The sequence below is a fragment of the Lissotriton helveticus genome, chromosome 3_1, assembly GCF_964261635.1.
Source record: "Lissotriton helveticus chromosome 3_1, aLisHel1.1, whole genome shotgun sequence".
In the NCBI taxonomy this organism is placed as follows: Eukaryota; Metazoa; Chordata; class Amphibia; order Caudata; family Salamandridae; genus Lissotriton; species Lissotriton helveticus.
Window position 1 is genome coordinate 1579181279 of NC_136061.1, and position 15593 is coordinate 1579196871.

Sequence of the window (15593 nt, forward strand, 5' to 3'; positions counted from 1 at the left end):
GGCCTTCAGGAAAAATATTAAAACCTGGCTTTTTGGCATTTAGAAACGGAATGTCACCTTGGGGAGATATCATTTCAACGCCAGGACACCGCTGGGTAACAGCGCGCTTAATAAATGGTATAAATAAAATAAATAAAATAAATCATCAATGGGAGGGAGATAGAGGCTCTGAGACACACAGGAGCCAGCGTGACATCCGCGAGGAGTCAGTTGGTGTCTGAAGAGCAGGTCATTCCCAATGTATTCTGCCCAGTAGTTGCAGCTGACAGCTCAGTGCGCCTCTGCGAAGTGGCGCGTGTTCCCTTTGAGTGGAGGGGGGGCTCTGGTCTCTTTGAAGCTGTTGTCAGTGAAGCCTTGCCTTTAGACTGTCTGCTAGGTAACGACCTGGAGAGTTCTCCATGGAAGGATATGGAGCACCAAGCTCATCTGGAGATATTGGATTTGCCTGCGTGGATCTGCGTGACCACGCTGGCTATGACAGCCAGTAAGGGTGATTCAGCAGAACTGGATCCTGAAACAGTGGCCCAGAGACCTGCCAGGAGAGAAAGAATCAGGGGGCCAGGGAAACCCGCCCCAGCTGTTCCCACGGCCCAGGAAGGAGCAGAACCTGAGGGGGATGCCCTGGGGCCTACCTGGGAACAGGTGGCCGAATTGGGGGAGCTACCTGAGCTGACCCATTGGCAGCAAGAAGGTGGGCCCTCCAGGGAGGTTTTCTGCAAGGCGCAGAAAGAGTGCCCTTCCCTCATTGGTGTGCTGCAGCAGGCTGCAGACCAGGCAGCAGGTGGAGCATCCAAGGATCATCTCATTTACTGGAAAGATTAATTGCTTTATAGTGAGCCTAAGTTCGCTGAGCCCAGTGCAGCCTGTGTGCTGGTGGTACCCGAGCGCTTCAGGAACTTCATAATGGGTCTGGCTTATGACGTACCTCTCACAGGATATCTGGGGCAAGACAAGACCTTCCAAAGGCTTGTCACCCACTTCTACTGGCCCCAGATGAAGAAGCGTGTCTGTACCTTTTGTAGATCTTGCCAAACATGTCAGGCCAGTGGCAAGAGCAGAGGGAAGTGCAAGGCACCCCTCCAACCCTTTCCTGTGGTGAGCTCCCCTTTCGGGCGGGTGAGCATCGACATCGTGGGGTCCCTGGACCCCAAAACAGCCTTAGGCAACAGGTTCATCCTGGTCTTGGCGGACCATGCCACCTGGTACCTGGAAGCTGTCCCTCTCAGGACAATCACAGCCCCTGTGGTGGGCCGTGCATTGATGGGGATCTTTTCCCGTGTGGGGTTCCCCAGAGAGGTGGTCTCCGACCGGGGTACCAACTTCATCTCTAGGTACATGAAGTCTCTGTGGAAGGAGTGTGGTGTAACTTTTAAGTTTACCACTCCTTACCACCCTCAAGGAAATGGGTTGGTTGAAAGGTTCAACCGCGCCCTGAAAGGTATTATTATGGGCCTAGCAGATCCCATGAGACGGAAGTGGGACGTCTTTTTACCATGCCTGTTGCTTGCCTACAGGGAGGGTCCTCAGAAGTCCTTAGGGTTCAGTCCCTTTGAACTCCTGTATGGCCACCCTGTTAGAGGACCTCTCACACTGGTGAAGGAGGGGTGGGAGAAATCCCGTGGGAAGACACCCCAGGATGTGTTCAGCAACATGCTGGCCTTCTGCAACCAGATACAACACTTCAGGAAGCTCGCACAAGAGAACCTTGAAGCTAGCCAGGAAGAAATGAAAAAAGATGGTATGACCAGAATACCACTCTGGTCGAATTTAAACCTGGGCAGAAAGTGTGGGTGATGGCACCAGTGGAGCCTTGTGCGCTCCAAGACAGGTGGAGTGGGCCATATGAGGTGGTGGAGTGCAAGAGCGAAGTAACCTACATGGTTAACTTGAAGACTCCCAGGCAGCCTCTGTGAGTTTTGCATGTGAACCGCCTCAAAACCCACTTTGAGAGGTCTGAAGTGACAATGCTCCTGGCTACAGATGCTAGAATGGAAGAGGAAAGTGACCCTCTTCCTGACCTCCTGGCATCCAAGGAGCAGGACTGGTCAGTGGATGGTGTGGTCCTCTCGCCCAACCTGACCCCAGAACGCAGAGGGACTGTCGCCCAATGTTTTGCTTCAGTTTGCCTACCTGTTCTCCCTGACCCCAGGTGTCACCAATTGGTGTGTCCATGATGTGGACACTGGAGATAGTTTGAAATTGTATAGGGTAGCTGACAAGGTCAGGGCCAGCATCAAGGAAGAGGTTTCCAAGATGTTGGCGCTGGGGGTGATTGAGCCCTCCAGCGGCCCCTGGGCTAGCCCAGTGGTCTTAGTGCCAGAAGCTGCTGCGCCTGGTGCCACTCCAGAACTCCGGTTTTGTGTGGACTACCGTGGGCTCAATGCGGTCACGAAGACTGACGCACACCCTATCCCCAGAGCTGATGAGCTTGTGGATCGGTTGGGAGCTGCCCAGTACCTCAGTACGTTTGATTTAACTTCTGGGTACTGGCAGATTGCCTTAACTGAGGGGGCCAAAGAGAGGTCTGCATTCTCAACGCCAGAGGGTCACTTCCAGTTTCGAGTCATACCCTTTGGGTTGAAGAATGCCCCTGCCACATTCCAGAGACTGGTTAGCAAGGTAGTAACCGGGCTGGAGGAAATCACAGCCGCATACCTGAATGACATTGCTGTGTTCAGCTCCACATTGGAGGAATACTTGCCATACCTTTGTGAAGTGTTGAAGGCTCTGCAAAAGGCAGACCTCACTATCAAGGCCAGCAAGTGCCAGATAGGGCAGAGATCTGTGGTGTATTTGGGACAGCAGGTGGGGAGCGGCCAGGTGGTGCCCCTGCAGGCGAAGATTGATACCATTCTGGCTTGGGAACCCCTCAAGACCCCGACAGCGGTGAGAGCCTTTTTAGGTCTCACCAGGTATTACAGATGATTTGTCAAGGGGTATGGCACCATCAGTGCCCCCTTGACAGAGCTCACTTCGAAGAAGCAGCCCAAGAGAGTGAATTGGACCAAAGCCTGTCAAACTGATTTTGATGCCCTAAAAACTGCCATGTGTACAGCACCAGTGCTCATGGCACCTGATTTCTCCAGTGAGTTTATAGTGCAGACAGACGCTTCAGAGCATGGTGTGGGAGCAGTACTCTCACAGATCAACGAAGAGGGCTGGGACCAACCTGTGGCTTTCATTAGTAGGAGGCTACTTCCCAGGGAACAGAGGTGGAGTGCAATTGAAAGAGAAGCGTTTGCTGTGGTCTGGGCTCTGAAGAAGCTGAGGCCATACTTGTTTGGAACTCACTTCCGGGTTCAGACAGACCACAGGCCCCTCAGATGGTTGATGCAGATGAGGGGTGAGATTCCAAAACTGTTGAGGTGGTCCATCTCCCTACAGGGAATGTACTTTATGGTGGAACACTGCCCTGGTACAGAACACGCCAACGCTGATGGTCTGTCCAGATTCTTACGCCCTAGTGAAGAGAACTCCTAAGAGGGTGGGCAGTGCTCCCCACTTTCAGCTGGAGGGGACACCTGTTAGACCTGGCATCTTTGGCGTGGTTTCCCCTGTCTTTTTGCCTCTGCCTCCTGTATTTTTGACGCTGTGCTGAGTTTTGTTTTTGCTGGTTTAGATGCTTTGGGCACTTTGCCGCTGCTGATCAGTGTCAAAGTGCAAGTGCTCCCTGTATAAATTGCTATTGTGATTGGTTATCCATGATTGGCATATTTGTATCACCAAGAAGTCCCTAGTAAAGTGCACTGAGTGTGCCTGGGCTAGTGATACAAATGCTACTAGTGGGTCTGCAGCACTGATTGTGACACCCACATGAGTAGCCCTTAAATGGTGTCTCAGGCCTACCACTACAGTGACTGTGTGCAGTCTGTGAACTGCCATGTCCTCCTGGTCAGTGTCCCCACTGACCAGGCCTAACCTTTCACTTTCTGTGTACATCAGTCACCCCTATGAAGGGCACAATGTACCCCCTTGGGCAGGGTCCAGTGTATGTGAAAGGTAGATCATGCACTAGTGCAGGTGACATGCTCTGGTCGTGAATAACAGCCATTTTTGTTTTTCGCTATTGTAAGGCTACCTTGCCCACAGGCTATCATGGGGTATGCTGGCTACAGTGGCTACCAGCATATCTTCCCATGGGAACAAGGTGGGACATAAAAATCTGATATCCCTGAACTCAGAATTTAATAACACATCTTTTAGGAAAGGTGTTTTTTACATCCTGTGTTTGACAACAGCACTTTTAGAAAGTTGCTGTTCTCTTGTCTGACCTTTCTGTGTGCCTTGGCCTGTTTGTGAATTGACTGTCTGGTTTGGATTTTTGATGTTTTGGTCTTGTTTAGTTTAGATTAAATACTTCTATTTTTCTACAACTGTTGTAGAGTCAGTTTGTGGTGTTTTCACTGTGTTACTGTGAGTGTTGGTACAAATACTTTGCACATTGCCTTTGATAAGCCTGACTGCTCGTGCCAAGCTACCAAGGGGGTGAGCAGGGATATCTAAAAAGTGCATCCTTCTTACCCTGACTAGAAGCAAGGGTCCCTATTTGGACAGTGGTACCTACCTCTGCCAACTCGAGACCCCCACTTCTTACAATGAGATCAAAAATGTCATTATTAACTTTATTGAGAGTCAGTGATAATTCGTATTGACTAAATGGTTGGTAAGTTAGTAGTCATCATTGCCATCAACTATTCAACTAATTGGTCCATCAACCAAATTGAAGGAAAGTTGATATTAAAGTTTATTTATTAAAAGATGTCTCATTTGAATATATAAAAGGAAAGAATGGTTTCAACGTATAAATTGACCTAGCGCATCAGGGATTTAGGGTGAATGTTTATGAGCCATTGTGTTTTGATGTTATTGATTATTGATCCCTGATAAATTTTGGTATCGCACTGGATCACACGCTAGGCATAGCTAGCAGAGGTATTAGTATTTTTAAGGGTTGAAGCAAAAAATTAGATCAGCAATAGTAGCGTAAGTAAAACTAATAGCGGTAGAAGTAGTAATAACTGAAATACCTCTACTTGTATCATCACTAGAAGCAATAGTTGCAGAAGGATTCATGGTAGCTGTACAGGGGTCATTAGTACTGGATATCTAAGACAGGTTCTTCACATATATATATATCTCACTAAGTATATTGTCCTAGATCACTTTGTTTATCGTCTGGGATGAGGATAACTGTATTGGTTTGCAAACATGGAAGCTGTGAGAAGGTTGGTTGGTATATGCTGTCCACTACTTAAAGTAGGCACCTTAAACCAGGCCACATGACCCTTATGATGTGTGAGGTCGATGATAACCTTATAGAAAGCTATCCTAGTGGTAGCTACGGAGAGCAACCTTCAGGCTTAATCTTGAAGGAATGTAGAGCAGCTTATTTTACCAGAATATAACCTCCTGAATGACTAAATGAAAGGAGAACCACACATTAGTTATATAAAAATATGTATTTATTAATAGAAATATCTCTACTAATCTCTACATGAGATTAGAACATAAAACACACAATACTGTAACGGTTGAACATTCGTAAGTAGCAAAGTACACAGCGGGCTCCAGCACCACATACTAAAAGAATTGTATAACAATCACAACTTTTATAGACACAGTGCTTAGAGCACATAGAATCATTGGGACCACAAGGAAACACCCAGAGGAGTGACACAGGGAGCCCACGGAGGACGGGTGCAGTGAGGAAACACGACCGCAAGCGCCGTACAACTCTATGGGAAAGTAGCAGCTGGAAAGTTAGAGTTTAAGGACACTTCTACGAGGACTTCAAGAAAACCCTTTGGAACATAGGAGGTTCTAGAGCCAACCCACCAGGGAGTACTGAAGTACCTGTGTTACCATTCCCAGAGGAGCCGGTTGCATAGGGATCAAGTGGTGTCGGAAACCTTTGTCGTTTTCAGTGGAGAGCTGCAAAGTAGTACTGCTGCCAGGAAGGCAACGAGTGTCCGGTGGAATTCAAGCCTGCATTTGAGTTGAGAGGAACCAGAAAGCAGAGGGGACAGAGTCTGGGTCACGGCAAGTGACCAGGGGCTCGGTAGTAAAATGCCCACCGATGTCGAGTGCTTCCGTTGCGAAGAAGGGATGCTTGACTCTGTAGCCACGGGGAAATGGAGATGTTGAGAATGACCAGGGTCTGGAGGTGAGCTGTCCCACGAAGAATGTCGAGTGCTGAGGGGTCGATGTCCGGCTGGAGCACCAACAAGCCTTGGCAAATGCAACCCAAACGGTCAGAGGAAACAGGTTACAGTGTGAACCAGCAAGGTCCAGGGGACTCTCCAAGCAATGGAGAGTCAGGGCACATCTGGAACAACCAGGTAAGCCCAAGAATTAACAGGGTGACTCTCGCCAGGACCCACAGGTGAACGGACCAGGGATCGAGAGGAGACCTCAAGCAAGTTTGCAAAGCACCAGCCCACAGACCACTCAGTGAGTGGAGGACGGATATTTTCAGTGCAAATACTGCTTGGGGTCAGGACTATACAGAGTCCAATGTAAAGGCTCAGGGAATGCCAAAAAGCATATACACTTGCAAATGGACGTGGTGCACAGGGGTTCTGGTTGCATGGCCCCCACGAGGAATGCTGGTCTCAGAATCGCTGTGAGGTCAGATCTACCTTAGGGATCTTCGAGAACATACCTCCTGTGTTGCTGAAATCTTCGGAGTCCACAGGAGCTCTGGAGAAGCAAACCAGTCAGATGCGTTTAGGTGCCTGCTGCTGCAGGGGAGTAACTCCTTTACTCCAAGGGAGATTCTTCAGTCGTGCAATCATAGTGCAGGCATTCAAAGTACTTGGTTTCTTCTTAGCAGAATCTTGAATGAAATGAAATGAAATGAATTTGTACTTGTATAGCGCAACTTATACCCTGAGGTGTCTTGGCGCTGTACGCATACCGCTGTGGAACCCTTCCTGACTTTTCCCTGTGAAATGCCCACTCCTGGGCACCCCCAAGGTGAAGCCAGGCATCCCAGCGCTGTTGGGGCCGTTGTGGAGATTAAGCAAGATATTGCCCAGAGTTGCAGAGTGGGACCCAGGATTAGATTAGGCACCGAGGCGAGAATTATCAGGTCCGAGGAAATTTAGCCCAACACCCGCCGAGGCGGGAATTGAACCCTGGTCCCGGGCCAGGCCTCTGCATCAGGGTCTGCCACTCTAATCATTGAGCCACACATCTTGTCCAGGTATAATTGAAAGTCCTGTAGTCAGGTAACCCAATTTATACCCATGGAAAGGGGTTGGACGGATTCTTTGGACCCTCCTAGGGGAGGGGCAGGCAGAGGGATGGCCAGTTTTGATGCAGAGCAGGAGCCAAAGGCTCCGAGAACTGGTTTGAGCTGGACTATGCACAGGGACACCAAATGTGCCCCCTGTGCAGACTTATGGCACTCTGAGAGTGCACCCACCCAGCACCAATACACTAAAGCCTGTCCCTGTGACAGGATGCCTATGGTCATGCCTTCCTCTGCTCGAGCTTGGCTCAGCAGCAGGAGAGCAGAATCGTGTCTGTGGCTGGCAGCATCCATTTTGTGCTGCCTAAGTCGAGAAAGCTGGTCCCAGTTATACCGGTGGTCTGCAGTAGTGTTTCTAGAAGGGTGGAATCATACCTTCCATACCAGTTACTGGTGTGGAGGTATGATCCCAAGGTGTTTGACACCAAACACAACATGTTTCTAAGCAGCCGTTTTAAAGTTAGCATTTACTGCGAGGTTATAATGCACTTAAATATATATGTTTGGCTGCATCACAGACAACTCTGGAGAATGGTCTCCGAAGGCTGCAGAGGGGCTCTGCTCATGCAGGGGCACTCTCTCATGAAAAACCCAGCACACTGCCTTCAGGATTGATAAGGCCTGCCATAGGGGTGACTGATAGGTTTTTAAGTGTAGTGATTTAGATAGATATAGTGAAGTGGCAGGCCTGTTGTGTCATTTTTAATGGCCTCTCATGGGTGGCATAATACATGCTGCAGCCCATTGGAGGCCTCTGGGGTACCTATCCCTGGGTAAATGGTATATCACATACTAGGGACTGATAAGGGTACATTAGTATGCAATCGGGAGTGTAAACAAAGTACATATATAGAAATTTAAGGGTGAAAGCAGATAGACTGGGGCCCTGGATAGCAGGATCCTAGTCAGACTAGTCAAAAACAGCGATACATCAGCAAAAAAGTGGGGGATCCTACTTTCCTAGAGAAGCCATCTTGATTGTCCACTGCTCTGGCTAGAAGTCTGTCTGAAACGAAACAGTAACCATACAATATACATTTAATTACCCTTAATGATTTTCTGTGGCTTTGCTCACTAGAGATAATACATCTTAACAGTCTCTTTGAAATATTTTAAACTTATGCCTGAAAAAGCCCAGAAAAGAATATGTTTAAGGAAGTATGCCTGCTCTCTCTACACTTACATTCTAATTATTAGAATTATCTATTTAAACCTCGGTAATACTTGTATTCAGCTTGTTTGAAAGATCAGCTGTATTTCTTTCGCATGCATTTTACGGTGATTCGAACTATCTATTATGGCAGTATCAATGCGTTATTCTGTGCTTACTATTGCCAGGAGCTTGGTGAGCATTAAGCAAGCCTACATCTATTAGGAAGAACGTGTTCAGCGAGTGGAAGTTTTGACAAGACGGAAAAGCAATGTGAACTAATGATGACGACAGTTAATATAATAGTTTATTTCAGAATCATGGTTTTCATTAATAAGGAGTAAACGTGCCCAATACTGTACCTATCTCCCTCAAGTTCACACACAGCCTTCACTATTGGGCTCCAGTCAAATGCTCCAGGTTCCTTCTTCAGCCACTTTTCAAGTTCGTGGCGGTTTGCGTCAGTGAAATCTGAAGCAATAATTTCTTCAAAGGCTTCACAGGCAGAGATCAATTGATGGATAGAGGGCCCAGAACCAATATCGATCAGAGTATGCCCAGACACATTGCCTAGTGAGAAAAACAAAAAAACAGATCAGCAACTCAAAATCAGAAAGATGTCATAGCTAAAGAGTTGAATCAACAAAGGACATTATTTCAAGCAAGACAAGTTCCTACTTGATTTTGAGAAAAGCAGTTAATAAGGACATATGCGGCAAGTACAGATGCAAAAAATAGATGCAGCTTCAGCTTCGACATTTGGGAGAAAGAACAAGAAACCATAGTATTATGAGTCGGTCATTTAGTGCCAAGCCCATTCATTTTACAATTATGATCATATGTGACCCTTATGAATTTTAAAATCCTAGCTTGCTAAACCTTTTCTATTTCTTCTGTGATCGTTTGCATATGTAATTTTGATACGAATTTAAAGAGACTAGAAGGTGGTAAACTAGGAATCTGTCAGCAAGCCTTTTATTTTGTCATTCTTTCGATGCATAAGATGATCAGCAGAGAGGCGTTTCATTCTGACTTGTACACCTCTGAGTTACTCCTCCGCAGCATAGCATAGGCATATAAAAGCAACACAAATCAGATTTGTAAATTATGTTCAATTGTTGAGTGTAGGTTGATCTCCTTCTCCCAACCATATCTTGCACCAAAGTTGGGTGTATAGAAATGTGAAAGGGATTTCTTTCAATAAGAAATACAAATTTAACTATGGTATAGATGTTATATGATGATGCAGGGACACCAAAGTAAAACATGTTTTTCTGCTGTAAGTAAAAACAAACATTTAGGGGCCGATTAGGATGGCGGTGACACCGCCAGCCTGGAGGATGAGGATTCACCACCGTGGACATCGGAAACACCCACCGCCACATTAGGATGGCGGTGGGATCAGCGGCGGACGGCAAGTCCGTCCACCGCTGATCCGCGGTGTATGCAGGCAAATATGGTGGCGCTGTCCAGCCATATTAGGATGCAGGCTGTAACATGCTTTTCCACGGCGACTTTTTCGCTGTGGAAAAGCATGTGGTCTTTTGTGCTTGGGGCCCGTTGCGGGCCCCCAGGGTGTCGGGGGTGGGGGGTGCACATGGGGTGTACCTATGGTACCCCCCTGCATTTACATGCACAAAGCGGCAGGCACCGCGCGGTGCTTGCCGCTTTGAGCATGTAAATGCAAAACATGCATTTTTAACCTTGCGGCAGGTGCTGCTTCAAGCATCACCCGCCGCAAGGTTAAAGATACGGGATGTGACCGCCACCCTGGCGGTCACATCCTAATTGGTATGGAGGGACCGCCGCTGCGGACGGTCCCTCCACCTCGGGGGTGGCGAACGGACACAGGTCCGTACGCCATCCTAATAGGCCCCTAAATTTGACAGGCTTTTCTTCTGAGCAGGTGGAAAATTGTACATTTTGGTTGTGCTACAAATCTATTGAAATATGGCAACTTATTTGCTATCTATCTAACTGATTAAAATGGCATTGTTGGAGCGGAATCCCTACCTGTTGCTGCCCTGAGAGACGCTGTCCTGCGGGGGTAGCTCCTGGGTCCCAGACGCTGTAGTCTCCACGCCGTTTTCCCCCACCATCTTGCAGCCAGCGACTACAGCTCCCAGAGAGCTTTGCGGGGACTTCCGGTTCCTGAACGGATCGCGCCCGGAGGCGCTACAAAAGTTGAGACGCTCCCTCGGTGGAGCGGGGGGGCATTGTTGGAGCGGAATCCCAACCTGTTGCTGCCCTGAGAGACGCTGTCCTGCGGGGGTAGCTCCTGGGTCCCAGACGCTGTAGTCTCCACGCCGTTTTCCCCCACCATCTTGCGGCCAGAGACTACAGCTCCGAGAGAGCTTTGCGGGGACTTCCGGTTCCTGAACGGATCGCGCCCGGAGCCGCTACAAAAGTTGAGACGCTCCCTCCGCGTCGCGGGACGCGCGAGGGACTAGCCGGACCAAGCCCGGGCTAAGGGCGGGCCCTCTACGGCCCTCAAAGGCCGGATAAGGACGGGACGGGCCACCTCCCTTGGCTGCCACACTGCAGGTCTATTATCACAAAGGTTAAGACCCCCTCTATTCGATTTGTCTCCATACTTGTGGGCTTTTTCATATATCGCCGCCCCATATCACCATGACCTCCAAGGGGGACCATTTAACTAGCGTAGCAGGTAATGGGCAAATGTTCTCTTTGTTAGACAAGTTAAATCTCCTATGTAAAACTAATTATGCCACATCGGTAACTCCCCCTCCGCCCAAAAGCGTTAGTATACTATCAGACAAGGCTATACGCCTAGATCCCTCCACACTGTCTGACAAAACCTGTAGTCCGAAAAATCAATGTTTTGAACCCCCTCAGGTTTCATTTGTGCAAAGGAAATATAACGGTGCCAATCAAGGAGGAAACAACCCCAAAACCCAAAATTTGTGTCTAAGTCCATCTACTGTTAATTCCTCTATGATCCCACCGACTGCTGAGAATCCAGAGGCCATAACACCTCCTCCCCACTTGCACATACTACCCTTTATCGAACAACTGGTTAGCTCCATGTTAGTTCCGTTGTTAGAAAAAATTAACATGTTAGGGGATAGGCTCTCTGGTATAGAGAAAGCCTTCAAGTTAAACTCGCTGGTTGACAAATGTAGTGACAAACCCAACCGCCCTAAGCCATCTCCTACTCACCTAGGCTCTAAACCTTTGGTGCAGGATAAAAGGTGTCAAACACAACCTGCTGGCCCTAGTGTATCAGGGCAAAAAATAGCTAAATACCCCGCTAAAGTTCCCCTTCCCCGACTGACCGCACCTAGAGTAGGTTACAACAAAGCTAATTCTATTCATTTACCGCCGGAAGCGGCCCCATACGTGTGCATTCTTGCGGGTGTACCGGCTCTCCCACCTGGAAAAACTGAGAGACAACACGATTTAGTCAATAAAACCAAATTCTGGCTGTCAAAAAATAGGCCACTGCCTTGTTATCTATACGGAGCAATAAGGAGTGTCAGAAGGGTGGATTGGTTGGGCTCCCTTCCCAAAGATGTTCCTGGGGACTTAGTACTTGTGCGATTTAGAGACAGAAATATTGTCCCGTACTTGAAAACTTGACCGCCTGAAATAAGAGACGGCTCAATATCCATTTAGGATTTATATGACTTCTATCCAAACATCCCGTGTTTTCCTCCTCTTCCGAAGTCATACCTATGTGGCAGGCCTTCTAAAATACACCATGACTTTTTGGGAAAACCTCTGCACATGTAACAATGACTAACCATGAACCCCTATGATCCTGTCTCAACCTTGGAGTGACAAATTATTTTTATGACTGGGACCCTACCATACTGTATTTTGGTCTCTTGAAGTGTTTTTAATATAATCTGGATTGTGAATTGTGAATTGTATATTTTACGAACTTTTATGGGGTTTTTTATCACAAAAACCGAATAAAGTATTAAAAGTAAAGTAAAGATTAAAATTTTGCAGGAAAAACAATTGAATTTGCAATGTAAAAAAAGCTGCACAGACAGAATATTGAGTTTTAAATATCAACCTACACTAATATTGAGTTGGAAATATCGTGATACAGAAATATCGACAGCAAGAATATTGTTGCCAAAAATATCAACTTTAAGATAAAAAATATTGTTTTTGACAATATTGAAGTTAGTAATATCGTTTGCAAGAATACAGTTTTTGAAAATATCGATTTTTAAATTAGAGTTACGTATTTTGGTATGTATTTTTAAAGTGTGTGATATATTATTTTTCTATAAGTATTGCTTTTGTTTTTGTAGTTAATATTTTTGTCTAAATTAAATTTAGCGTTTTGTAGTTCTGTAGCGGGTTATGGGTTTATATGGGATTAGGGTGGGAAGTAATTTAATTATAATAAATTTACTTTTTATTTTTTTTATTAGTATTTATTTAATTTAGATTATGTAGTGTTAATTGTGGGAGTTAATATAATGATAATTAATTATTTATTGGTTGTTAATTTGTATTAAATAATTAATTGGTAATTATGTTAATTGTGGGTTTTTTTTAGGACTGGGTTTATAGGGGAATAGGGTTGGATGTAACTTAAATATAATTAACTTATTAATATTTTTAATTTATTAATATTTATTTAATTTAATTTTTATTATTAATTAATTATGAATTGGTTGTAAATTTTTATTAATGAATGAATTGGCAATTATGCTAATTGTATAAATTTTTTCAGGAGCAGATTATGGGTTTATAGGGGAATAGGGTGGGAAGTGATTTAATTATAATACAATTATTACTATATTTAAATTGTTAATATTTGTTTAATTTATATTTTATAATGTTTATTGTGGGAATTAACTATTCATTAATTATTCATTATTTGTTTGTTAATTATTAGTAATTAATTGGTAATTATGTTATCTGTCATTTTGCTAAGAGCGGGTGGTGAATTTGTTGGGGAATAGGGTGGGAAGTAATTTATGTTTAATAAATTGTCTAGCCAATACACCGTTCCTCCGGCACGTATTAGGCAGGCACTTGCCTTTCCCTAATAATTCTCCCCGTTCGTACCAGTCCTACATAGATTTGTGTGTTGACTTTCTGTTTCTGTTCTGCCACTTGGCAGGACATTACAGACCAATAGTCCCATCACCCAGCCCGCAGTTATGCCATGATGTGAATGGACATGTATTTATGCAATTTCCACCGGGTCTACTGTCACTGCTTTTATGAATTAGCATCTTTTCACTTCTTAACACGTGCCACCCTGTAATTAAGGGGAGCATTTTTTAATTTCCTTTTCTACCTAAGGGGGCGGCATTATATTTACATTTTGGGTCCCGTCATTGTGTATCAGGCACACTTATGCCTTCATATACTTATCTGTGCTTTCCCCAACTGACAGTTCTGATGCCCCTGCTCCCCTCGCATATCTGGTGGGGTTGGAGCCATGGCTGGTTGTCCCTCACACAGACATTGACTTTAGCACAGGAGAGTATGCAGGAACAGCGCCCTCATTTGAGTTATGACTGTTTCATATACTGATCAGCATAGTGCACCGCCCTGCGAGATCATCCACATCTCCATTTTGTCATGCCATTGATAACATCTCAAATAGCTTCAGTGGACACCCCCGCATTATATTTGTATTTCAATTTTATGGTGGAGGCCTTAGAAGCGATTAGAGACACAATTGTAAAGACATGTCACGTGTAATTCAATTTATGTACGTACACATCGTATATTTCTTTGTGGTTTATGATTAGCATCAAAACAGTGGAATTGATGGCCAAATGTACTATATACTTAATTATGGATTGTTATTATTTATTTTTGATGTCAATAATCCACCCATATGAATTTTGTTTGCATTTATCATTACAAACATTTGTCTGTTAGATAATACAATAGTGTGTCTACTATGTCCATTATGACATAACTTCCTTGTTTTCAAAATGCCGATGCACCCACTTCCAGGTAACTTGACAAAGCCCTTCACGGCTGAAACGCGTTGTTGGTGAGCAATAAATCTCACACGGATCCATCTGGTGTGCCGCCTTTTTCCTTTGTGGTTTGAACTTTTGATATATATAGAAATATATATATAGAAATATATATTTATTTATTTATTTATTTGTAAATGTATATATATTTATAACATTTTAAAATAAATTATAATTGTTAGTTAATTAATTTTTGTAAGTAAATCTATGAATCTATGTTAAAATGTAGATTACATTTAAATACTTTTTTTAAAGTTCATTTTTATTATTTCATTAATTTAACATAATTTTTTATATATAAAAAATATATTTTGTACATCAATATTTTTTACATCAATATCATTTTTTCTATAATTTTTAAATATACATTTTAAAGATAAGATGTCGTTATTTTTTAAATCGATATTTATGTGTCCATATTTGTGTATGGGGATATGTTTGTACTCGCTATTATGTCAGTGATCCATAAAAAAAGGTAACTGGATTTATCTTTAAAATAATTCCCTATCTACTAATATTGTCATATTAAAGTACATGGCCGATTCATTGCATAGCACTGATGGATTGCAGGATCAAGCTTAATTCGCTCTAAATATACAAACTTCATAGTCGAAAGAGACACAGAGCAAGTATGCATTGTGTGAGCCAAAAATTAAGCATGGCTATTAAGTTGGATTTGATAGTACTATGTAAATGAGTCCTCGAATAATTTTTCAGCTACTTCAAAGCTGAAGCTTGGCTATAGTGTAGCCAGTGCTTTCCTAAGGGAGACCCAAAGCCTTGCTACAGTGAGAAAAAACATGAGGGGGGTTTGGGGTGATTCCCTGCCAGGGCATGTAAAGCATGTCCTACTTTTTAAATACCATTCAGCCCACCCTATAGCTATTTAATGACGATCTAAGTCTTAATATATAAGTATAAAAAAATGAAGGTTTTGGCATGGCAAAACTTTACTTTCACAAGTTAAGTTGACAGTTTTAAAACTGTAAACCCAGGTTGCAGGGGCTGGCCTGGAGACAAGCTTTGCATTGCCAATGCAATGGTGACAGAAAATGAGCAGCACTGCACTAGTGACATTTCATTGACAAGTCCTGGGTGCACTTTTGTACTATATACTAGGGACTCATAGGTAAGTTAAAAAAGTCACTCAGAAGGGTAGCCAATTTTAACAAGCTTTAGGTGTCACAACACATGCACTGGGTTTTGG

At 44.5% G+C, this 15593-nt stretch overlaps 1 protein-coding gene across 1 annotated transcript in view; it reads right to left on the reverse strand.

Annotated features, from left to right (window-relative positions):
- The window catches only part of LOC144823646 (nicotinamide N-methyltransferase-like), a 153882-nt gene that overhangs the window by 68778 nt on the left and 69511 nt on the right, over positions 1-15593 (reverse strand). The window contains exon 2 of the mRNA XM_078682334.1: positions 8765-8972. Within this exon, the coding sequence (XP_078538460.1) occupies positions 8765-8972 (208 nt within the window). The remainder of the gene's footprint in view (positions 1-8764; positions 8973-15593) is intronic.